Here is a 25359-nt window from a genome sequence, read left to right on the forward strand (position 1 = left end):
ATCAGTTTTCATTCTGCAGAACAACCATGAGACTTGCTGCAATGTCAGCTCCAAGCATACACTGAGGGACTCCAGAAAATGTTCATTGATCATGCAGCACTTTATAATGCGCATAGGCTTTTTTCTCTTGTTAACCCCGCCTAGCTTCCCTTTGCAGCTTATTCTCCCAAGCCCTCTCCCCCTAACAAATTCTCTTCCTGAAGATAGTAAGATATTTAACGAATTATCTTAACAGTCTAAGTATTAGGAATACCACTCACCATCATGAAAATTAGCCAGTTTTTTTTAAATGAGGGGGAACCCTACAACCCCCAAATAAGAGAATGGGATTTAAATATCTATATATCTATAAATACAAATATTTGATGGTATATTACATCCAAGGCCAAAACCAATTATAGTTTCACTTTGACATGTATTTTCTTGAACTGATTTATATGCAAATAGGTTCTATAACACTGACACAAACAGGAAAAAAAAGAAAATATAATTTAAAATTCTCATGACTCAAAATGTAGATTTTTGTGAGCTCTCAAGCATTAGTTAAATTTTACAGTCTTTTAATTTTTAATTTAATAATTTATTTTATAATAAAGTCACATGAAAAACCTAGAAGCAGAATGTACCAGCTAAATTAAGCAATTAGATTAATATATATGCTTAATTTTACCCTAGAAACTAAAATAACCAGCTGTTTTTAATAGTTAACTGCAAGCAGAGTTTTGGGCTTAGATATGTAAATGAATTCTAAGACATATGATACTAAACCTACTCAAAGCTGCTTTGCAGACCCCACCTTCTAATGAGTTAATCTAAAGGTCACCACCAGCACAAGGCTTTTTATTAAGTCCGAGGCCCTTCCTTTCTTTTTCTTTTTTCCCCTATCAAACTTATATCTACAATTTACAAAACATTAGGTTTAAACAAAATAAGGTTTTAGTAATCATGTGAACTAGATTGGCACATTCTCACAGAATAAGGTCTGACCGTATCTTGCTTTTATGCTCTGCCTCTCTTTGCTCTCTCCTCTAATCTATTCATCTGTAAAATAATTCCGGCAGATAAGATTTCTTTGTTCAGATTTCAACTTTCATTTCATTTACAAACCTAGCCCTACCTCAAGAATGTCTTCTAGAACATATGCTTCCATTTCAGCCGCTGTCTCCACCATATTTTATCAAACTGCCATGTTTCTTACTGCACTATGATTAGATCATTGCCAGCAGGAACACTCCTCTGTGTCAGCAAGGGAACAGGAAATGGAATGTTCTATTACATGCCTAAAGCAGCTTAGCTGTTCACTAGCCAGGCATCTACCAAAAGAGCAGGGGGTGACTCACTGTGTATTTTTTAAAGATACAGAAGCTCTATTCCAAAGCAAACTTCTGTCAAGTAATTTCAACAGGCAAAATAAAGTCTCTTATTTTACCATTTCAAATTTTAAAACTCTAAAATTTCAAAAAAGAAATAATAACATTTTTTTAAAACCTATTTAAACACGTCTGGCTTCCTGGTTGAACAAAAGAGGTTGAAGTGGGTTACGTAGCAATTTATCCTTAGTAAAGCCTTGTAGTAAGATTAATGGCTGTATTAAATACGCAAAGAACGAGGCAAGGTAATACCAAATCAGGAATTTGTTACATCAGCCATATGTATTATGTAACACATATATTACAGGTGCTGACTTGAGGGTGCCAAAAGTAATAATTTAATGTAGTTTTTTAATGGTAAACTGGTTTTCTATGAACTAATCTGTTTGGAAATATCTAAGAGAAATGAGATTAACATTCAACAGATTTATAATCACTGAAGCAAGCCATAACACATCACAGTTATATGCATTTTCTAGGAATGTCTTTAACCTCATTTACTAACCAAAGAAATGGCCTCCCCCCCACCTTATCATAAATACTACAAGAGACTAAAATATTTCAGATGAATGAAATTCAGAAACACTGTTTCTGGATCATTTAATAGCAAATAAAGCGGGTAAGTAACAGTAGAGCTAATTTTATATTTATCACTGTAATTGACCCTCACTTTAGTAAAATTTTTTACTTTGTCAGATTTCTTCCTTATATAATATATAATATACAAAATGCAATGGGAGAGGAACAATGTTTTGTGCTCTGCAGTATTAACAAAATAACCCTGTACTTGTGAGAGTGCCATACAAACTGAACTTGAAGTGATCCCTCAATTAGGTTAACCAATCTAATTATAACTCTAAGGTGAACAGTTCTTCTAGTCTAAATTTTCCTAACCTAACTAGAGAAAGTGAATTTTTTAAAGGAAAGGAAAACGACAGGAAAGACCATTCACCATATGGTCAAATCTCAATGATGATATGAATGGCCTTTCCAGTAATGTCTCCTCAAAGTGATGCCATGTTTTAGTAGAAAGATTTTGTAATTCTCTTGGGCCTTAGTTTATTTATCTGAAAAAAGGGATAACATTCACTCAACAATGGATTTTCTATTGTATATCAAACTGTCCTGGGTACAGTCAACAAAACAGATAAAATTTCTTCTAAACAGGTTTATAAGAAGATTAAATGAGATAAAGTATCTACTACTCAGTTTCTGATATTTAGGAGACATCCTCACTGTGTCAGGCAATATACAAGTCATTGTTTTTCAAATAAACATGTTATTTAACCTTCACAATACCCTAGATGATAATAATTCAAAATAATAACATTAATAATTACCTTGTGCTTACTGTATGTGATACACCACTTTAAGTGCCTTGTATATATTAACTCATTAAATCTCACAATAATCCTAAAAGAAAGGTAGCTACTATTATCTCCATTCTGGAAACTGAGGTACACAGAAGTTAAGCAACTTCTCCAACTTACTCGCAACTAAGCTAATTAAGTTAAGAAGCTAAGATATGGACCCAGGTACTTGACTCCAGAGTCTGTCCTCTGAACCATCTACTATACTTCCTCCAGATGATATGACCCTCATTTTACGGATGAGAAAATCAAGTCGCAGACAGTACATAGTTATATAGCAGAGTTGAGATTCAAACCCAGAAGGGTCTGACTTCAAAGGATGTGTGAAATTAATGGAAAACAAATGATATTAAAAATGTTTTCCCTCAGACCATATACAGCGCTTTCACTTATGTATAAGTGTGTCTGGTATTTGGAGGTTCTCAAACAAAATAATGTCCATTGTTAAGACACAGCTCATGAAGAACCAGAAAACTGATCTTACTATTTTCCTCTTTCCAGCTCAATCCGTTCCATACTTCAAATAAACTGCTTCATCCTTAGATTAGGAGAAGTCATCAACGAAGTTTCTGTTTCTCAAACCTTCTTCCAACAGAAGCAAGTAATGGTAGATTTGAATTCAAGGAACTCATATGTTCATACATTCTTATTTCCCATAAGCCAAGAACAGGCTTTCCAACTTTGACAAGAAATCGGGCCCCCTAAGATTCAAGTCAATCAAACCATTCACTGTCTCCTTCCCTCCTGTTCTAGGATTATACGGTGCTTCCCTTATGTTTTCTGACATATACTGTTAAGTTTTTAGTAATAAAGATGTGATTATGGCTTTCTTACAGAATTACAGATATTTATATATCATTTATCATGTCTCTCCCTTACGGGTCACAAGCTTGATGAAAGCAGGCAATGCTCTGTTTGCCAAGGTATACCCAGGGCCAGCACAGTCTCTGGCATAGAGCAAGGACTTAAGTATTTGTTGATTAAATAACAAATGCATGAATAAAGGAATCATCTGATATCCAGATTTGTATCCTAATCCCTTTTAAATTATTGCTACCACTAGGAATTATTTCTGATGACAAGAACATGTGTTCTGTGACTATTATCTTTAGGTCACTGAAGTAAGATATTAGAAATGTTAAATATAAACAGAATCTATATTTGAGAATTTCTGTAATTCTTTTTTTTTAAATAAATTTATTTATTTATTTTTGGCTGCGTTGGGTTTTCGTTGTTGAGCGCGGGCTTTCTCTAGTTGCAGTGATGGGGGCTACTCTTCATTGTGGTGGGTGGGCTTCTCATTGCCGTGGCTTCTCTTGTGGAGGAGCACGGGCTCTAGGCGCACGGGCTTCAGTAGTTGTGGCACGCAGACTCAGTAGTTGTGGCTCGCGGGCTCTAGAGCACAGGCTCAGTAGTTGTGGCGCATGGGCTTCGCTGCTCCACAGCATGTGGGATCTTCACAGACCAGGGATTGAACCCGTATCCCCTGCACTGGCAGGCGGATTCTTAACCACTGTGCCACTAGGGAAGTCCCTGTAATTCTTTGTTATACAGCAAAGTAATTATTTATTCTTAATTTTATTTTCTGGTTCTTTTGTTAATATGAGGACCTATGCCACAGCATAGGATACTTCGGGCAAAAGGGTGTGTGAAAGGAGATTCATATACATCTGCTATAAGACCCTACATCCTAATAGTAAGCCACTTTCCTTCTAGTTCAACCTCAATTTGTAGGCAAAAAAACCTGTTTTCCCATTTGCCTAAAATGGATTTCAAAATCTTTAATTTTCACCTATGGCAAAAGCATTAAAGCATAAATGATTGTTAACCTACTTACAGTTATGCAAACAAATACAAACTAACAGATGTAAGTGACTTAAATCATAAAGGAAAATACTTACTACAATAAGAAGATTCAAACGTCCAAAGTGAAGAGAAAAGTCTCCCATAAAAAGTGGGGGAAAAGGACAGAAGAAGCTTAATAAATACCAAGACTGCATAAAGGAATCTTCTGAAAGTTACAATTTTATTTATGACCAACACTGATTTCTTTGAACGAGGAGCAAAGAAACCAAACACACACACACACACACACAGAGAAATATGTTGACAAGCAAGCAACCCTATTTTGTATGGTTTAACATTTTGTTGATGTCTGTTCCTCCACATAAAACATTTATTTTTCAATCAAATATTCCTTGTAAAGAAGTTCTGCTCCCATCAAATATTTTTTTCTATTTAGGGAAGGGCGAGACTTATCAAAATCCACATTTTCAAACAAAACAAGGACAAATAATTGGTTGCAGCATAAATATAATTATTTCACCCACCTACATAAAAACAAACTACTAGAAAAACAAAATCTAAACCAACTTCACCTCTCAAAATGTGTGAAATGTAGTCATTACTTTATAACATCTCTATTTTTCTCTTTTCTACTCCGTAAGTTATATTTCAGCAGAAGTGTAAAATAGCCTGGACCAAGCATAAGTGACATACATACATTAAAGAGTTAAACAGAATTTAAATTAAAAGGATAACAAAATATGGTCAAATTTCTGATACCCTATATACATTATTAAAATAACTCTATCACCATAAATTTACCTTATATTTCTCCTAAACCAAATCATGCCACAATATGACTGGGGGTTCTCAATATATGTCTTTTTTTTTTTAACTTATTTTTTTTAGTTTTGGCTGCGTTGGGTCTTCGTTGAGGTGCATGGGCACGGGCTCTAGGCACGTGGGCTTCAGTAGTTGTGGCTCACAACTCAGTAGACTCAGTAGATGCTCACAACTCAGTAGACTCAGTAGATGCGGTGCACGGGCTTAGTTGCTCCGTGGCATGTGGGATCTTCCCGGACCAGGGCTCGAACCCGTGTCCCCTGCATTGGCAGGCAGATTCTTAACCACTGCGCCACTAGGGAAGCCCTCAATATATGTCTGATGTAGCACAGTAATATTCTTTTCATTACCACCACAGATTACTTTCTTTTTTAAAAAAAACTATGGTTTTTATCTGCAAAGTAATACATGTACATGGAAAACATTGCTATATAAAAGAGAACATAGGGAAAAGTAAACCTATCTCTCACCAACTCCTAAAAGCACAACTAGTGTATTCTTCCAGAAATAACCTACATATATAAAGCTTATCTTAGTGTAGATTATTTTTTATACAAATGGAAGCATATTGTACATACTTTTCTTCATCTCCATTTTAAAAATGTAATACTCCATAACTGTTTCAGATTAGTATATGTATCTCTCTCTTTGATTGTGATAGTTGCTCAAATTTTCACTAAAAAACTGTACTATAATTTATTTAATCAGTTCCCTTTTGATGGGCATTTGTGTTTCTTCAACATTTCACAATACTGCAATGAACATGCCCAAAAAAGGGGCACACATACTCTGCACATACCTGAATATAACTGTACTGTAAATTCCTTGATGGGTACATGTATTTAAAACTTTATGTTACCAAATTGCCCTCTAAGGTTGAATTTACAGTGAATGAGACTGCCTGCTTCCCTACAAATAGTAAGTATTAATGATACAAAGTCTATTAAGAGAAACCCAGATCAGAAATAAGCATGTTTTAAAACATGATTCTAGATTTATCTTTACTCCCTCATCATTTCCACTTTTCAAGGAAATGCAAATGAAAATTACATCTCCTCTCATCTAACTTCTGTTCCCTTAACAAAAAAAATACATTAATTCCCTGACAGAATAAGAATTTATTTACCACAAAAAAAACCCAAAAAACAAAATAAGGAGCCACAATGCAGATTCTGTCTATATGTACGTACTTGGAGAACAGAGAAGAATGGTGAATCAAATGACACTTTTAAAAAATCTACTTTGGTTAAATACAAATTCCACCCAGGTTTAATGGACTCTTTAACTAAGTTGTGAAGTTTCTGCCAGAATTCAGTATCATGAAGATCCAGAATTCTTTGGGTATGTTCTTACTAAACTAAATTAATAAAATACTGTTGGGTACTCATTTGTTTGCCTTCCACATTTATTTCAAACTATTCATTTCTTTTTTTTTTTTTTTTTTTTTTTTTTTGTGGTACGCGGGCCTCTCACTGTTGCGGCCTCTCCCGTTGCGGAGCACAGGCTCCGGACGCGCAGGCCCAGCGGCCATGCGTCACGGGCCCAGCCGCTCCGCGGCATGTGGATCCTCCCGGACCGGGGCACGAACCCGCGTCCCCTGCATCGGCAGGCGGACTCTCAACCACTGCGCCACCAGGGAAGCCCAAACTATTCATTTCTAAAGCATAAATTTCTAAAGTAATCCTTCCATCATTCTTGGAAAAAAAATCGAACGCAAACTAAGATGAAGAAGATAGGTTTTTATTAACACAAAGAGCACTAAACAGCTTCTATCACAGTTTCTTGACATGTATCCCAGGTCAAATTTTTTTTTTTTCTTTTTGCGGTACGCAGGCCTCTCACTGTTGTGGCCTCTCCCATCGCGGAGCACAGGCTCTGGACGCGCAGGCCCAGCGGCCATGGCTCACGGGCACAGCCGCTCCGCGGCATGTGGGATCTTCCCGGAACGGGGCATGAACCTGCGTCCCCTGCATTGGCAGGCGGACTCTCAACCACTGCGCCACCAGGGAAGCCCCCAGGTCAAACTTTGATGATAATGTTTAAAAATAAGAATAATTAAAACTTCACCAGAACCTCCAAAATAAATGTTAATAGTTGGACAGGCTTCTAGATGTGTGAGGAACACCTAAAAGGCTTAGGTAACAAAGGATTAAGTAAGGATATATAAAATTATAACCTAATATATAAATCATGAAAAGGCCATCCATTAGTATATTCTAAATGTGAGGAAGGATATTTATTGCTTAAATAAAATTTTTCTCAAGGCTAATGCTATAAAAAGGCCCTAGTAAACTTTCTTTTGAAAGATCATTACTATTTTGATCATTCATTTATACAAATATTTACTGAGTGCTTACTAGGTGACAGGCTTTATACTACACAATGGATATAGAATGACAAATAGTTACTGCACCTTCAAGAGTCTATAATCTAGAAAAACTTGATCCTGATTTTCAACAGTCTAAAATCAAAATCTTCAATGATTTTTTCATCTTCCCTGATATATAGTCCCTTTCCATTTTTCTTTAATCTAACTAATAAATAAAACTCAAAACTCCATTCAGAACAGTACAGAAAGTATTATATTTAAACAAATATTTCATCCAGATGTGTCCCATGTATAGAATTAAATACAACCACAGTCTTGTCCAAATATAAGTAACAGACTAAGCAAAGTAAGAAACAAAACAGCTTTCCCTCCTTTCACATCTGCAATTACAGTTGTGTCTGCTGGACACTTGCACTTGTTGTCTCTACCGATGCTAGGTCACACCATGAATTCATTCTTTTCCTAGTATTTCACAATAGGTTCTACGTATACAAAATTGACAAGATTTTTATTGTTTTTGGAGAACATTCACCTCCCAAATTTGTCTGTACAACATTTCAAATAAAAATAAACAAGTACATATATAATAGGAATAACTTACTTCAACATTTTTTGGTTTTGTTTCAAATAGGCTAAATCTAGTGATAGTACAGTGCTCTCAATTTCTTCTGTTCCAAAGCAACAAGTATCTACCAACAAAAATAAATATACCACACACACACACACACACACAGCCTACCACCCTACCCCAACCCCACAAGCACAGTGGTGGGGAGAGTAGAGAGCCTGGGGATAAAAATGCGAATTACAACAAGAGACAAGTCCAAAGCTCATTTTTTTGAGTTAACCAATTTCTACCACCCTTCTGGAAGGACGACTGTCCTACTCTAGGGCAGCGGTCCCCAATATTTTTGGAACCAGGGACCGGTTACGTGGAAGACTATTTTTCCGAGGACCTGGCGGTGAGCGGGGGGATAGTTCATGCAGTAATGCCAGCCATGGGGAGTGAAGGGAAGTGGCAGATGAAGCTCTGCTTCATCGCCACTGACCTCCTGCTGTGCGGCCTGCGTTCTTAACAGCCCGGGAATTGGGGACTCCTGCTCTAGGGGACACAAGAAACAGCTCCAGGTCACTTAAGACAGTATCAAAGGCATGGAAAATAATCAGGATGCAAAAACTACCCAAGGAACCTTGCAATCTCAACTCCTTCTCTGGTTGCTTGATGGCCTAGAGTTGCTGGCAGCAAGCTCCAATCAGTCTGGTTTCTCATGATGCCAATTACCACTCTGCTGTTTCTAGCCTAGTCTATTCATAACAAATCTGGAATGGTTTGCCTGCAAGCAATTATTGCAAGTACTCTTTCAGACTCATAATTCCATCTCCTAGGAAATGTATTACATTAAATTGTCTATATCCTCAAAAAACTAGGCCAAAAATTGCAAAATGGGGTCCCTTTTCCACTAATCTGATCCTGACCAGAGAGCCCAACACAAACCCCATATATTACATATATATATATATATATATATATATATATATAAAGAAATACTGATTTCAGTCAATGTAACTGTGACTCTTTGGTCATCATGAAGATATCTCACAACACAGCTATGTTAGAAGCAATGTTACTACCATTACTTTCAACTTCCCCCACAAATTTCAGATATTCAGTTTTACTACCAAATCTAATAAAAACTAACACCAGCTAAGAAAACAGAAGTTAATGTATAACAACTTTTATGTAACAGATAAACACTAGCATGTTTTATGAAATCACTACTATTGTTTTATGAAACCAATTTAACCCACATTCATATCTTTCAATAGCTCTTTCATCAATTTCTTAACAAAATCAACTATATTTACAATTACTTGACAATTCCCATCCTCTTCAAGAACACATATGCCAAGGTCTCTCAGTGAAGGCAGTTAATATTCTTTAAAGGGTAGCCACTGAAAAACCAATAGCTTACAAAATGTTTAAAAGCATAACTGAATTGCCAAATATAATTTTATACTTTAATATTCATTTTTGTACGCTCAGGTAAACCATCTCTCTCTAACACAAATTCCACAATTTCCAGTAAAATGCTTAGTTTTTAAAGTATTTCTCATAAGTTATTTTAAGGGTATATATTTGCATAATTTGATTTCTTTTTAAGCACTCCAGCTTGCCTAGAAAACTGTATAATTTAAGTAGAATCATTATAGATAGTGTACTTAGGTCTTAGGGTCTTGGCAGTTTACACTTTCAGTACTTAAATGTATATAACATCATAATATTTCATGATTTTTAAAATCAAATATGAAAAACATACAATTAGAAATGTGCTTCCCAAAAGATGTTTCTGATGCAACACTCCTAAAATTAGGCTTTCAAAAAACATTTTACCTATGTACAGTAGAAACAGGATGCCAACCTATCTTTAAGTTGAAGTAGCATCAAAATAAATTCTTTCATTCAACAAATATTGTCCAGCTAGGGACATAAGATAAGCTCTATCTTTAGAAAGATAAAAAAGGCCATCTCTATTCCCATCTTTTCTTCCAGTTTTTCCAGAAGATATACCCTGCCGCCAGTAGCTGTAGCTCTCCTTGATCACATGACTTTCTTCTTATGGAAAAACCAGGCTTCTAATCCCAGTCTTCAGTATGTCAGAGAAAATGTCATCTTATTTAAAGGCACTGGTGGGAAGAAGGACTCAGAATTTTCCCATACATCCAAATTTTTAACAAACTTTTTTTTTTAAAAGAATCATGGAAGGGCTTCCCTGGTGACGCAGTGGTTGAGAATCTGCCTGCCAACGCAGGGGACACGGGTTCGAGCCCTGATCTGGGAAGATCCCACATGCCACGGAGCAACTGGGCCCGTGAGCCACAATTACTGAGCCTGCGCGTCTGGAGCCTGTGCTCCGCAACAAGAGAGACCGCGATAGTGAGAGGCCTGCGCACCGTGATGAAGAGTGGCCCCCACTTGCCGCAGCTAGAGAAAGCCCTCGCACAGAAACGAAGACCCAACACAGCCATAAATAAATAAAATTAAAAAAAAAAAAAAAAAAGAATCATGGAAGGGACTCCGGAATTGACATACAAAATAAAGAGTGTAAGCCAGTCAAGAAATAATTATGCATCTTACATAAGAGTATTCATATTTGTATTCTATGCAACTTTCCAATTTCCTGGAATTAATTTCCGTATGTCCTCCATTTCTACCTACCTCACAGAATTTCTAAAAACCATGTGGTCCTGGAATGGCACTTTATAAATAAAAGTATTATTATTTAAGTAGATAAATGAAACACATCTGCAATCTTTTTAATATTATAAATATGATGCATGAAAGTGTGATTTTTAAAAAATTCAAAGGCCACAAAAGCACAAGATGAACAGTAAGTCTTTTTGTTACTGGCCTGAAACAAAATGGCAATACACTGTTAACGCTGTTAACTGACTTCTAGTGCGGTTACAAGCTTAACTTTAACACCATTTTACTTCTGTTTCTTGATTCACCAATTTTTATGTGCTATGTATTGACTGTCCATTGAAGAAATGAGCACTAACCCTTCCTTTGTTGCCCTCTATCTTGCAATTTTATAGGTTATATTATTTTTATATTATAAAGGTTTATAACTATACTCCTTAACTATTCCATAACTATAATCAAGTCTATCTTATATATTTTCTAGGTTGATTCTAAAAACTAAAAATTAATTAACTGCATTTATAATGTGACTAAGTAAATACTAATCACTGAAGAGAATGTAATTTTATATCATTTAGACATTACTGGTTGAAATAGAATTGTCCATGTTTTCTAAGAGTGGCAGCACTTGAATTTTCTTCTAGCTCTCTTTGGTTCATTTTTTTTTTTTTTTTTTTTTTTTTTTTGCGGTATGTGAGCCTCTCACTGTTGTGGCCTCTCCCGTTGCGGAGCACAGGCTCCGGACGTGCAGGCTCAGCGGCCATGACTCACGGGCCCAGCCGCTCCATGGCATGTGGGATCTTCCCGGACCGGGGCACGAACCCATGTCCACTGCATCGGCAGGTGGACTCTCAACCACTGCGCCACCAGGGAAGCCCTCTCTTTGGCTCTTTTTGAAGGCCCAAGACTGCCACTGTAGCTACCAGTTTCCTCCCCCCGACACTGCCCTACCACCATATCCTCTATCTTGGATTATATTTTCCACTGTATTATAGTGTCTCAAATATTTTCATATAAAGTACATAGTTTTTCTAAATATAAAAATATACTTGTCCTCATATGATAAATAATGTGGTTAACTATAAAAAATTTAAGTTCAATATTTTCCCCCAAATGATGAAAATACTGCTTCACTATCTTCAAGCATTCAGCACGGCTGCTAAGAACTCAGTTACTTGATTTTCCTTTTTTTTTTTTTTTTGCGGTACGCGGGCCTCTCACCGCTGTGGCTTCTCCCGTTGCAGAGCACAGGCTCCGGACGCGCAGGCTCAGCGGCCATGGCTCACAGGCCCAGCTACTCCGCGGCATGTGGGATCCTCCCGGACCGGGGCACGAACCCGTGTCCCCTGCACTGGCAGGTGGACTCTCAACCACTGCGCCACCAGGGAAGCCCTGATTTTCCATTTTTTATTCCCTGTCTCTGGCAGTAACTGAGGATTTTCTTTTTATCCTTAGAGTTCTGAAATTTTGCCAGATGTGTCTAGATATAGGTCTTTTTCCATTCATCCTGTGTGGTACTAGATGGGTTCCTTTAATCTGAAATTCATTATCTTTCTCTGGCTCATGATATTTCTTCAATTATTTCTTTCAATATTTTTCTCCTTTCCACCTTCCTGTTCTTTACTTCTAGAACTCATATTTACAGATATGAAAACTTTGTGATGTATTTTCCGTACTCTTTTTCTCTCAATTTTTCCAGACTTTTTTTCTTTGTTTTTTTTTTTTTTTGGCTTCACATACACAGAGTTCCTCCTCTTTGGCTCCAAATCAACAACTCAGTCTTGATTCATGCTAAATTGTTATTTAACCCATCCATTAAAATTTATCTTCATAATTTTCAAAATCTGTCCTGGTTCTCTACCACTTTTTCAATGAAATTATGATTAATTATTGCAACATGTTCTTGAATCTTAGTAAAATACATATTACGCTTTTTTTTCTTTGAAGTTTTCTTCTGAATTTTATCTGAGGTCAGCTGTTCTTTCTTTCATCTTAATCCTCTTCCATCTTTATTCTCCTCAACTGTCTGTCTGTTTATATTGGCATAAAAAAGATTATTTTTGGCTCTCTCTGAGGTTGTTCGAATTTGTTTTCCCAAATGGTGTCTCCCTTAAATGGGAGGGTAGTACTATTTAAGCAGGTATCCCAGAAAGGTACCTAGACAGGAAGTTAAACTTGCTGGGATCCGCCAAAACTGCTGTTCTCTGAAGAGGCATGCTTCAGTGCCTCTGCTTCTCTCTCAGGTTCCAACACCTCAGATGTCCTACTGAATTGCTAATCTACTTTCTTAAAAGAGAACAGTTCTTAGACTTCTGGCCTGAGGGCAGGCATGACTGCCACCAGGGCTGTTAAGACTGGAGAAAGGGCAGGAAGGAGGTCCAACTAATGCAGCACTTTGGAAAATAATTCTTTAAAAGATTCCTGATTATTACGCAATTGCCCACTACTGTTCTCTGTACTTGTTGACTCCAAGCTTGGAGTCTTTCTGAGGTTCCCCTAGGAAATCCTGAGCTTACCTCTGGTATCTTGAGTTCCAGTTTCCTTTGAGATTTTGCTGTCAATCCAATCCCATGAACTTCCTATCTTCTTCATAATTTCTTGTCCTCTGATGGTACCTGTAGTGGACTGTCAACTGTAATTTTACTGTTCAACACACACTCTCCCCGGTCCCTTTTTCTAGTAATATAATCCCTCTTGTCCGTGGGGAAATATTACATGTGATTTGGGTGGAAGTGAGTCTTCCCAGCTACCACTGGGGTGGCCACATGACCCAGGTCTGGCTAGAATAATATCCCATCCCCCCTCTCCTCTAGCAGCCATCTTTGCCTGGCTGAAAATAAAACTAATATAGAAGAAAGGAGAGACTAAAATGTTGAAAGAAAACCAGTACTGATGATATTATTCAAATATGGACTTATCCATGCCTAAAGATGGATCTTCCCTCCTTCCCCACACACATCTGAGCACATATAAAGCTACAGAGCTAATGAAGTCCTTTTACTCCTCTTTAAGGTAGTTTGACCAGTGTAATAACATCTGTCCCTTGCTTTTCAAAACTGCGGTTTAGTTCAATCTTTAAACCATATAAGTGGGATGTTGGGAAGAAAGAAAGTTAAAGGAATGTACTCAATGCACCATATTTAAAAGAAAAGTTAAGACAAAAATTGTAAAATAAGCCAGAAGAAATAAAATTAAAGCTTTATAGTTTGGTGTTAATCACAGAATGAGGAAATAGCTATAAACTTTATTAAGTGCATCCTATCATTTCCTAAGACATCCTTCATACCTCTAGGGAAAGAAAAGCATATATAGAAACCAATTATCTCTTAACTAGTCTTTTCTGAGTCAAGATTCCAATGGTTTCAAAAAGAACAAAGGAGGAAAGACTGGTAGTGATTTAAAATGTTCTAATCTATTATATATCCAAAGAAAACTCTCTGAAAGGTTATATAGTGTCAACTTCTGGAAGAAAAATTCTTTAGTTTTGATATGATTATTTGAGGAGAGGTATGGAAGGGGTTGTTTACTTTTTAATTTTAGAGGTGATAAAAAGCACAGAAGGTCATTGAACTCCTCAGTGGATGAAAGATGAAATCCAGTACTCATCACCTAAGGTAAATAATTCACGGTTCATAGACCTATGCCTCAAAAGTTCTAGCCTCCTGAAATTTGCAAAATGCTGTATGTATATATTTAAGTACATATGAGGGAGAAGGGGTCCACAGTTTTCATCAGAATCTAACTAAAATCCATGACCTAAAAAAGGTAAAGAAAACTGCTCCTGACTGGAAAAGAACAATGACAACTTCATTCAAGAATTACATTTAACAATTAAATACAAAAAAACTAAGTAATGAATACCTCCAACATATAAGACAGTGTACTAGATATAGAGATTATCTCCATTCTTTAGAAAAACTCTGTTAGAAAAAATTATTAGTCCCAACATGGATGAAGAAAATGAGGTTAAACAGTAATTTTCCCAAAGTCACAAAGTATTAAAGCAGGATGCAAAAGTTTCCCAACTTGATTTTAAACTTTTTCCATATAATGTTTTTTTTCCAGGAGAAATATTGGAAAACAAATACAAAGGCAATGGGTTATTTCATAATGGAATGTAATTTTATGTCAGGCACAGAAATTGCCAAGTATTCACATGCCTGGGGTTTAATGAAACTGAAATCTGACCCTTCAATTAAGATTTTCAGGGAAACTTCTGCTTCTAGTAGTAAGGTGAGAAGCCCTTAGTATTTGATTAAGATTTATGAATCTTAACATTCAAGGTTGTCTAAGCCAATGAATGGCTCCCCTTGCTATTCTTCTGGGCTCCATGGGAAACAAAACGAAGTTGCTCATACATGGAGACAAAAAGCTGCAATACCAAGCCCATGTTTTTTATGTCTTGGCATACAAGATAAGAGGATCTGGTGATAAGGCTAAAGTAGGCAAGAACTTCTACATATCAAAACACCTCCCACATACCTAAAACACATTAACAACTTAAAATATATTCCAGAACACGGCTCTGGCTAAGATAACTCAGTACCAGAGTTTGGGTTGGAGCCAGCAAACTGGGTCGAATAGTGGAGTGGATCTTGGACTGAGAGGTGGTAATACTGGGTAGAGTAAGAAAAAAAAAGGAAGGAAAGGTACAAATGAAAGAACAATCCACAAAGTAAGTTAGGGATATGTTATCAAAGTTCTGAGACTTAAGGGGCTTCCCTGGTGGCGCAGTGATTAAGAATCCGCCTGCCAATGCAGGGGACACGGGTTCAAGCCCTGGTCCGGGAAGATCCCACATGTCATGGAGCAACTAAGCCAGCGCGCCACAATTACTGAGCCTGTGCTCTAGGGCCCGCAAACCACAACTACTGAGCCCACATGCCACAAATACTGAAGCCCATGTGCCTAGAGCCCATGCTCCACAACGAGAAGCCACCACAATGAGAAGCCCGCGCACCACAACGAAGAGTAGCCCCCACTCGCCACAACTAGAGAAAACCCATGCGCAGCAACGAAGACCCAATGCAGCCAAAAATAAATAAATTTATTTAAAAACAAAAAAGTTCTGAGACTTAAGAAAACAGCATGGTCAGATCTTTGCTTTGATACCTGGCCATTTTATCTAGAACCACTGAATCACCTGCTAAGCCTACAGCAGAGAAGTCACCGAATACGGCTTGCCTCATCATTCCCAGAAAAGGAGATAAAAGAGTAAGAAAAGGATGTTGACCTTCCCATTACTCTTATCTGTCCCTCTTTATTAACAGTATGATTAAGTAGTAAAAAACTTTAAATTCTGGGGGAATTTAAGAATATATTCTATTTAAATACTAAAGATCTAATGAATCCAGGATATAATCCTAAAACATCATTTAACCCACACAACTATTATTTGTGGAAGCTTCATTACAGAATCCCACTTCCTATGCTAACACTGGCTTCACCTAAATTAACCCACATGCACAATTACAGCTGAAGAGTTTTATTGGCAGTCTATGAATTCAATAAAATAATCAAATTAAATGGAGTCAGGAAAGAAAATAAAAGAGTCAGATTTTTCTAACTTACAGATTTTAAATTGTATTTTTTAAAAACAACCAAACATATTACTAGTCAGTAACCCCATTTTTACAACACTCTCCATTCTTCCTCAAACTTCAGTTTTAAAAACTAATATTTACGGAGACTGTTATAGTTCACAAATGTTTTCACACACTTAGCTCATCTGACCCCCAGCAAAAGAAGGTATTATGATGTCCCTCTTAGGTGAGGCTCTGAGAGATTTAGCTTGCACATCACACTTACTTGACAGCATGAATTGAGAGATGTAGTAGGGTCTAAGCATTCTTCTCACTTCACATTTTAAGAACTTACTATAAAAGAGGTCACCTACAAGGTATCTATTTTCACTTGATGTCCCAGAAAAGGGGAAGAATAGTATACGATTCACTCACAATCTATGAAATCCATCTCAAGATCAATCACATGAATTTTTCCCAAGACGGAGTTAGGGAAACAACAAGATGTAACAGAACAGAGCAACATTAACTACACTCCTATAAAGTCTTTTTTTTGAAGGGTGTGGGGTGCAGTTTTATAATCTGGTGTTCTAACCGACTCTTAAACGTACCAGGACTATTACTGCTTACGTATAATGACCCAGGGGTAAGTCATAAACTAGAAAAAGATGTCATTCACACAGATCTGTAAAGATGACCAAAATGCAACATGAAATAAGCTAATGAGTTCTACAATTTATACAAAACATCTCTTGATCAATTACTAAGGAGACCATGAAAGAGTAGTAGGGAGGCAGTGAACTATAGAAGTTAAAAAAAGCAGACTTTGATGTGAGACTGCCCATGTTTGTATCTTATTTCCATCATTTACTGTGACCTTGAGCAAGTTATTCTTTTCCCTGATTTTTTTTCAACTACAAACTGTGGATAATATTATTATCTACCTCTTAGAGTTGTGAGGGTTAAATGAGATACTATACATAAAGCAATTAGAACTGTGCCTGGTATATAGTAAGCACTCATTAAAATACTAGTTATTAAAATATTAGTTATTGAGGTGATAATTACCCAATGTTCTAAGTGTTATGAATACTTTCAGGGAAGAGGTGATATTTTATCTGGCTCTTAATGGGTAAGGCAGCTAACAGAGTGACATCCACAGAGAATAGATATTAATGGGGCTTGAAAGCTGACATCTGACATAGCACATCCTAAAACATACTAAACCACTACAAAACCACTGTAGTTTTAAAAGTACAGTGCTCATACACATAACGAAATGGGAGTTACAGGAAGAGACCCATGTACCCTTGGTCTAGCACTTTCACCATTGGAATACATCCTACCAAAATACAGACACACATACACAGAGATACATATCAAAGAGTCCACTGCAGTATTGTTTGTAGTAGAACACTGGACACAGCCAAAACACTCAATAAAACCAGGGAAGTCATGATACCTGACAAGGGAACATTCCACAGCCATTAAGAAGAATAAGATAAACGATAAGTGTATTTATATGGGAAGAGTCTATGATAAGACCATTAATTTTAAAAAGAAATTTTCATAATATTTTTATAATGACCCCATTTATGCAAAACAAAAATTTGTTTACACAAGTACACAATTTACATTTACTACATGATTTAATAACAAAAAAAAGATAATGCAATCTCCCTTTAAGACTCCACCAACATTAAATAAACATCAGTCATAGTTTAGTAACTTTGCTACATACTTTAGCATAGGTTCAGTTTAAAAGATGTATCATCTCTTCAATAGAATTAAAACATCTATCTCAGGTCATATAGCAGCTCTGCTATTTTGGCATTTCCTGAATAGCAACTGCATAAGTATTAAATTATTCCTGGTTTATTTGAAATATATTTTTAAAATATTGAAACAAAACTAAAGAACACTGGAATGATAATGCAAGAGAACTAAAACACATTCATAGTTTGTAGATCCTGCCCTAATAGTGTTATGGAGGTGTTCAAGTCCAAAGGCAGCCTAGTTAAGGCTAATGACATCACAAATCAATAAGAACGTGGTACAGATGCTGGTGCTGAAGGCACCTTTACTTCTTTAGTAGAAATCTGGAAGAGAGGGAGGGAAGAAAGGAAAGAAAGAAGCCAACCCTGCTTACAGGCTTAACAGGCAGTAAAAAAAAATATATATATATATATATTTTTTCAAAAGACCACTAAGTAAGATGAAAAATTACATTACTTTGTTAACCATAAAACCCTACATATGTTAGCTACTTATCAAAAAGCACAGGAAATTGCTTAGTACAAACAACTAATTTTAGTACGTGGGCCTTAAGGTTATACAAATACAATACATATAAAGATATACATACTGAGCAGATATAACCCAGTCTATTGTTCTATTGTCTAAATATATGAAATAAAGGTAGTACTTCAAATAGTGGGAAAGGATAGATGATGAAATAGCTAAATCAACGGATTAACTATTTGGAAACATAAGACTAAGTTCATGTCTTCCTCCAAAGCCAGTATAAATTCGAATTACAAGAATTGAGTGTAAAAATTAACAGGCACAATAAGCCAAGAGGTGGAAGCAACCCAAATGTCCGTCGATGGATATATGGATAAAACAAAATGTGGTATATATACGTACAATGGGATATTCAGTCTTAGAAGGGAAGGAAATCCTGTTACATGATACAACAAGTATGAATCTCAGGACGTCATGTTAAGTGAAATAAGCCAGTCACAAAAAGACAAGTACTATATGATTCTACTTATATGAAGTATCTAAAGTAGTCAAATTCATAGAAACAGAAAGTAGAATGTTGGCTGCCAGGAGTTGGCGGAAAGGAGAATGGAAAGTTGCTGTCTAAGGAGTAGAGAATTTCAGTTTTACCAGATGAAAAAGTTCTGAAGATCGGTTACACAACAATGTGAATACACTTAACATTACTGAACTGTACACTTAAGTGCTTAAAACAATAAAATTTTTGTTGTATTGTTATTAAATTGTTTAAATTATATACAATTAAGAAGTACACACTAAATTACTTAAGCCACTTAAAAAATTACTTGACTATAAAGAGATCAAATAAAGCACCTGATCGAACTTCTAACAGCTCAATGGCAAAAACAGTTAAAAATACAACATATAAGATTGAAAGGAAAAAGGATGCATATAAATTAAATCTATAAAGCACAAATTTTATAAGACTGATGTAAGAAGGAAATTATCTATAGTTTCTCCCAATAAATTTGAAAATCTAATATGAAATGAATAATCTCCACAGAAAATATAAGTCAAAAGCTTAATGAAATCAAACCCAACAGTATGTTAAAAGAAAACTACATCATAATAAGTATCTCAAACACAGGTAATTAGGAAATTTATTATCGCAATTCATTATTTGAAGAGATTGGAGGGAGAGGAAGAAATGATCTTTTCAATAGATGCCAAAAAAGCATTTGATAAAATTCAGTATACATTTCTGCTAATATTTAGTAGGGTAAAAGAAAGAGATATACTAAATTGATAAAGGATTATACTTAATAGTGACCCAACAGCACTCCCATTAAAACAAGGGAAAGACAAGGATAGCCTATATTACCACTTTTATTCAACATTTTGGGCCTGTTCAAATCTGATGCAATAAGAGAAGAAAAACAAACGACAGATATAAATACTGAAAAAGAGACAAAAGACAATCATTTATTGGAGTCAATATAACATCCTAAGGCCAAGTTAGAAGTTTGGGCTTTATTCTAAGAGAGATGAGAAGTCAAATAACGATTTACATTTCAGAAAGATTAGCTTAGTTGTTGCATGAATAATAAATGGAGTATGGTGAGACCAGAAGAGAAAGCTAGGAGATCAAATTAGGAGGCTGCTATAAAGTCTAAGTAAGATAATAGCCAGCACTAGGGTGATGGCAGCAAAGATGGAGAGAGATGGCTCAGGTGGGAATGACCTCTCCTAGTCCACCTCCAAGATGGAGTGGAAAGACATGATGTAAGCCTGAACAAAGAAATCTTCTTCCGTAGTAGAAGTTGCTGGTTCAGGAATGGACACATGACCCAAACTAGGTCAAAAAGAATATTTCAGGAGCCAGAAGTGACTTTTTTTCTTATATTGCTAGCCATAAGGACAATGTAATCCTAGAATTATATTGGTGTAAGTCTTTAATTATCCCCCAATATCCACACTCCCCTTTTTCTTTTAGTAAAACACTTCTCCCACAAGTTGTATCTGGGTATAATGGCCATAGAGCAAGAGCTAGGTCCTAGGTATGGACATATAACTAAGTTCTGGCCAACAGGATATAACAGGAAGTAATGTTTGCAATTTCTTGGTCAACTCCTTAAAAGGAAGCTATCTGTGCTCACTTTTCTATTTCTTATTTCTCATGGGCTGTGTATTAGTTTGCAAGGGCTGCCTTGCAAAATACATAGACCGGGTGGCTTAAACAACAGCAATTTATTTTCTCACAGTTACTGAGGCTAGAAATCCAAGATCAAGGTGTCAGCAGGTGTTGTTTCTTCTAAGGCCTCTCTCCTTGGTTTACAGATAGCCGTCTTCTCACTGTGCCCTAACATGGCCTTTTCTCTCTGTGTACACATCCCTGGTGTCTCTTTTTATGTCCAAATTTCTTCTTCTTATAAGGATGCCTGTCAGACTGGATTAGAGCACACCCTACATGACCTGATTTAACCTGTCACATCCTGAGATACTGGGGGTTAGGGCTTCAGCATGAATTGTGAGGAAACACAATTCAGCCCACAATAGGGTGAAACATGGACATAATGCTGGTAAACCAGATTAGAACTTGTAGATGAAGTCAACACTCTAAGGCACAGCTATTCAATAAAACTTTCTGTGATGATGGAAACATTCTATATCTTCATTCTCCAATATGGTAGCCACTAGCCACATATGATTATTTAAATTACATTAATTTAAAATTAAATAAAATTAAAAATCCAGACCCACATTTCAAGTGCTCAGTAGCCATATATGGCTAGTTACTACCATATTAGACAGCACAGGTTAAGGGATGGTGTAACAAAACAGTAGAAACTTAGATCTACGAATGACAAGAAGGACTACTCCCAGATTATCACATAATCTACCCTGTTTGAACTTCATGTATTTTAGAGTCTCTTTGTTCAAATAACCCATCCTATACCGTAACTAATACAGTAAATTAGTAGTGGAATGCTGCAATAACAAATTCCTAAAAATTCTGATAAGGCTTAGAAGGCAGGTAGCAAGGAAGCGTATCAGGCTGCGAAGCCAGCAAGTCTTATGTAGTAGCAAAGCATCTTGTAAAACTCTTGCCTGCAATAACGAGTAGGGCACACCACAAGACTACCAGGTATGGAGCTCCAAGAAAAGCAATTAGAAAAACTCAAAATATTGATGTGTTAGCTGTTTAAAGAATAACTAGAAAGATCAACTCAACTGTGAATAAGGCAGTTTGTAAGCAGAGATAGACACAAAAATAGTGCCACTGAGAGAAGATCTCTCAGTAGCAAACCCTACTTTATAACAGTCTAATTTGGGGTCTCTCAGGTTTGGGAAAGGCAGTTGTTTCTGCATTCCAAACACAAGGAGTTAAGTTTCTGACCGCAAAGATTCTTTGTCAGACAGTAGCAAAGATCAGGTACAGGGTGTTTCTTTCCCACCTATGATGATTTTTGATGTGTCAACTTGGTTAGGGTAAACTAAGAGGAAAGAAGGGCAACAGCCATTTGGTAAATACTTTCTCTCAGTTATTCAGACATTAATCTAGGTGCTGCTGTTAGAGGTGGGGGGCGGGATTTGCAGATATAATTAAAGTCCCTAATAAGCTAGGGTGATCATCCTTAGTGAGCTGGACCTAGTCAGCTGAGCTCTTAAAAGAGACTGGATTCTTCCTGACAAATGTGACTCCAAATACCAGCTGAGTCTATAGCTGCTATCCCTTCACCGGATCTTCCTTTTCTAATTGCCTATGGAGAACAGCTTCAGCATATGCACATGTGTTCCAGCCTGCCTGAACTCTTACCTTTTCAACTGCTTACCTTACAAATTTTAGATTTGTTAGCCAGCCCCCAGAACTGTATAAGCCAATTCCTTGTAATAAATTTCTTAATATATACCTATCTATCTATCTAGCATATATAAACCTCCTACTTGTTCTGCCTCTCTGGTTAAATCTTGACTGATATGTCACCCAAGCCTATTATTTCAGATGCCCTCAAGGTAGCCAGGTAACACAGGGAGAAAGGAAAAGGCCTAGTAGAGAGAGAAGTAAGAGAATGAGTTGATTTCAAAAAAAAATATGACAAAAAGAGACCTGCTGTAGTTAATATCACATGGTACTGACTTAAAGAAAACAGAACAAAAATCTATTAAATGTTTGAGACAGATTTACCATCAAACCACATTACTGGCCTATACAACTCTATAACTGGACTTTAAGTAACCCTGCAGCCCCTAAATGTATGCCAACTAGTACAGTGCCATAAAAGTTTTGCAATCTCAAATGCCTACTACTTCAGATGTGGCAAAGGAAGATAACAAGGAATAATCACCAAAGAACAAAGCCAAGGACACACACAATATTCAAAAGGGCATTCCTCCCAGAGAGCAAAATCAGAGTTTAACCAAGGATTTTACATAGTTGCCAGGGCAGTCTTCTCCTGTCCAGAAGGATTTCATTGTTACTATGGACCAATGACTGCTGTCTACTTACTCCTTCCTTCTCCAAAGAAGCTGTCATTATGATTATCCTATTCCTATTCACCACTGTACAATGGGTTGGGCAAAGGAAGGATAGATACGTTTTTTATTATTTTACAGATTACTGGACTGAATTAAGAGGACAAGCATTATGTAGATATCCTACACTGTGAGCTATATGTAGTATCCAGATGGGACTTTGGATTGATTCTCTTGAGGAAGAAAGAAGACTATGTGTTGGAAGAAAGGTTTGTACAACTGTTGGGTGGCCAGAAGTTTTAGCCCGGTACTCAAGAAGAAAGGTTTATATTGGAGATATAAACTTGAGAGTCATTAGCAGATGCATATATAAAGACACAAAACTAGATAAAATCACCTAAGAAGTAAGCAGATAAAAGCCCTCCTAAGAAGTAAGCAGATAAAAGACCAAAAAGGGCCCAGGAATGAGCAATGATGTACTAAATAACCAAAGGATGTACAGTGAAGGGGGTGGGAGGAAGCAAGAAGACCAAAAAAAACAGCTAGTAATGTAAAAACAGGAGAGGGTGGTATTACATTAGCAAAGAGAATAGCACTTTTTAAGAGGCAAGGATTGGTCAGCAAGGTCAAATGCTGATGAAAAGAGTAAATAAGAAATGGATAAACAATTAAATACTATATCCAAAAAGATATCCATGTATCTTTGGGAAAAAAAGTATAGAAGTATCAAAAGAAAATATCTAAGAAATTTTGTTTAAATACTGGGGTAAAGAAGGAGTCATAAAAGAATAATTCATCTTACTACAAAAAAATAAAAAATTTTCTACGTTGTGAAAATAATGTAAACAGAGAAAATGTTGCAACAACACCGTGAAAGATTAATACCCATAAATATAAACAGCATCACAAATCACTAAGAAAAAAAAAACTCTAATAGAATAAGTAACAACTGTAATAATAGATAAAACAGGAAATTTTCAAAAGAAATCCAAATAAAAAATAAACAGGAAAATTTGCTCAACGTCAACAGTAATAAGGAAAACAAAACACTATTTTTTGTTTAACAGATTTTAAAAACTAAGATGATCAAATCCAGTGGCATTCTTACACACTGCTGATGGAAGTAAAACTTGGGAGCATTTATCAAATTAACACGTGAATAACCTCTGGCCCTTAAATTCCATTTCCAGGAATCCATTCCAAAGAAATACTTTTGTACTCAAAAATAACTGTAAAAGGATGTTCACTTCAGCAATGTGTATGTGATAGCAATGTCCTGAAAACAATCTGTCTACCAACATAAAAGATCAAATAAATTATGAACATCATACTGTGAAACATTCATAAGTAAATGAGAATGAGCCAAATCCTAACATACTCTCTCAGACACCCCCCCCCACACACACACATACCCACACCCACACCATCTCTCTCATTCAACTCACTCTCATCAACAAAGAAACTAGACCATGTGATATACACCAAGCTGTTAGCAGCATTTACTCTAAGAGTTGGATAAAACCTTCATGTATTAGAAGACTCTTTTTTTTTTTTTTTTTACAAAACAAGCGTCACTAGTTTTTATAGTTAAATAAATATGTAATCATTATCTGAGGAAAAAAAGAATGCAAAGATGATTTCAAATAATAATGATTAATTCTGGAAAAAAGATTAGGTGATTTTTGTATTCCTTAGATATTTTTTGATTTTTGTCAAATTTTCTACAAATATGTGTAAGTTTCTACAAATATGTATGCTTAATTAATTAATAATGTTTAATTATAGAAACACTGTATTTAAGATCTAATTTAAAAGATATTTAACATTGCACTTGATATTGCCCTGTAACTCAATTTTTCATATTTTAACCCATCTCTACCTGCAGCAACCATAAGTATACTAGTATAGCTACCTCTTTTCTTACTACAAAATCTTCAGGGTAAAATCAGAATGAATGTTTCTTTGGTGTAACTTAGTAGTCAAGGACACTCTAAAAAAGTATCACACAACAGGCCTCATCTTAAAAAAATTTTTTAAATAAAAAAAAATACCCCAAATTAGTGAGTATTCCAAGAGATACTCATAAAAGATGTAAAGTCTACACTATCAGTATGCAAAAACAGAACAATCCCTATAATGAGACCAATTCTAAAGGCACACAGATACACTGAAAACTGTTAGACTCCCAAGTAAAGTAATCATACAGGATTAAAATCATCCTCACAGTTTTAAATTATTATTA

General features: G+C 36.1%; 1 protein-coding gene across 12 annotated transcripts in view; it reads right to left on the reverse strand.

Moving 5' to 3' along the window:
• ANKRD17 (ankyrin repeat domain 17) overlaps positions 1-25359 on the reverse strand; it is a 161837-nt gene that overhangs the window by 128508 nt on the left and 7970 nt on the right. Inside the window, exon 1 of one of the 12 annotated variants that reach the window (XM_032632411.1) lies at positions 1118-1241. The exons of 8 other annotated variants lie outside the window; for them this stretch is intronic. In XM_032632411.1, the coding sequence (XP_032488302.1) occupies positions 1118-1171 (54 nt within the window). In that variant the 5' untranslated portion in view covers positions 1172-1241. Of the gene's footprint in view, positions 1-1117; positions 1242-25359 lie in introns of those variants that run through there. 3 more of the 12 variants (XM_032632416.1, XM_032632410.1, XM_032632417.1) reach the window with 3 other exon arrangements.

Source organism: Phocoena sinus, chromosome 5, assembly GCF_008692025.1.
Source record: "Phocoena sinus isolate mPhoSin1 chromosome 5, mPhoSin1.pri, whole genome shotgun sequence".
In the NCBI taxonomy this organism is placed as follows: domain Eukaryota; kingdom Metazoa; phylum Chordata; class Mammalia; order Artiodactyla; family Phocoenidae; genus Phocoena; species Phocoena sinus.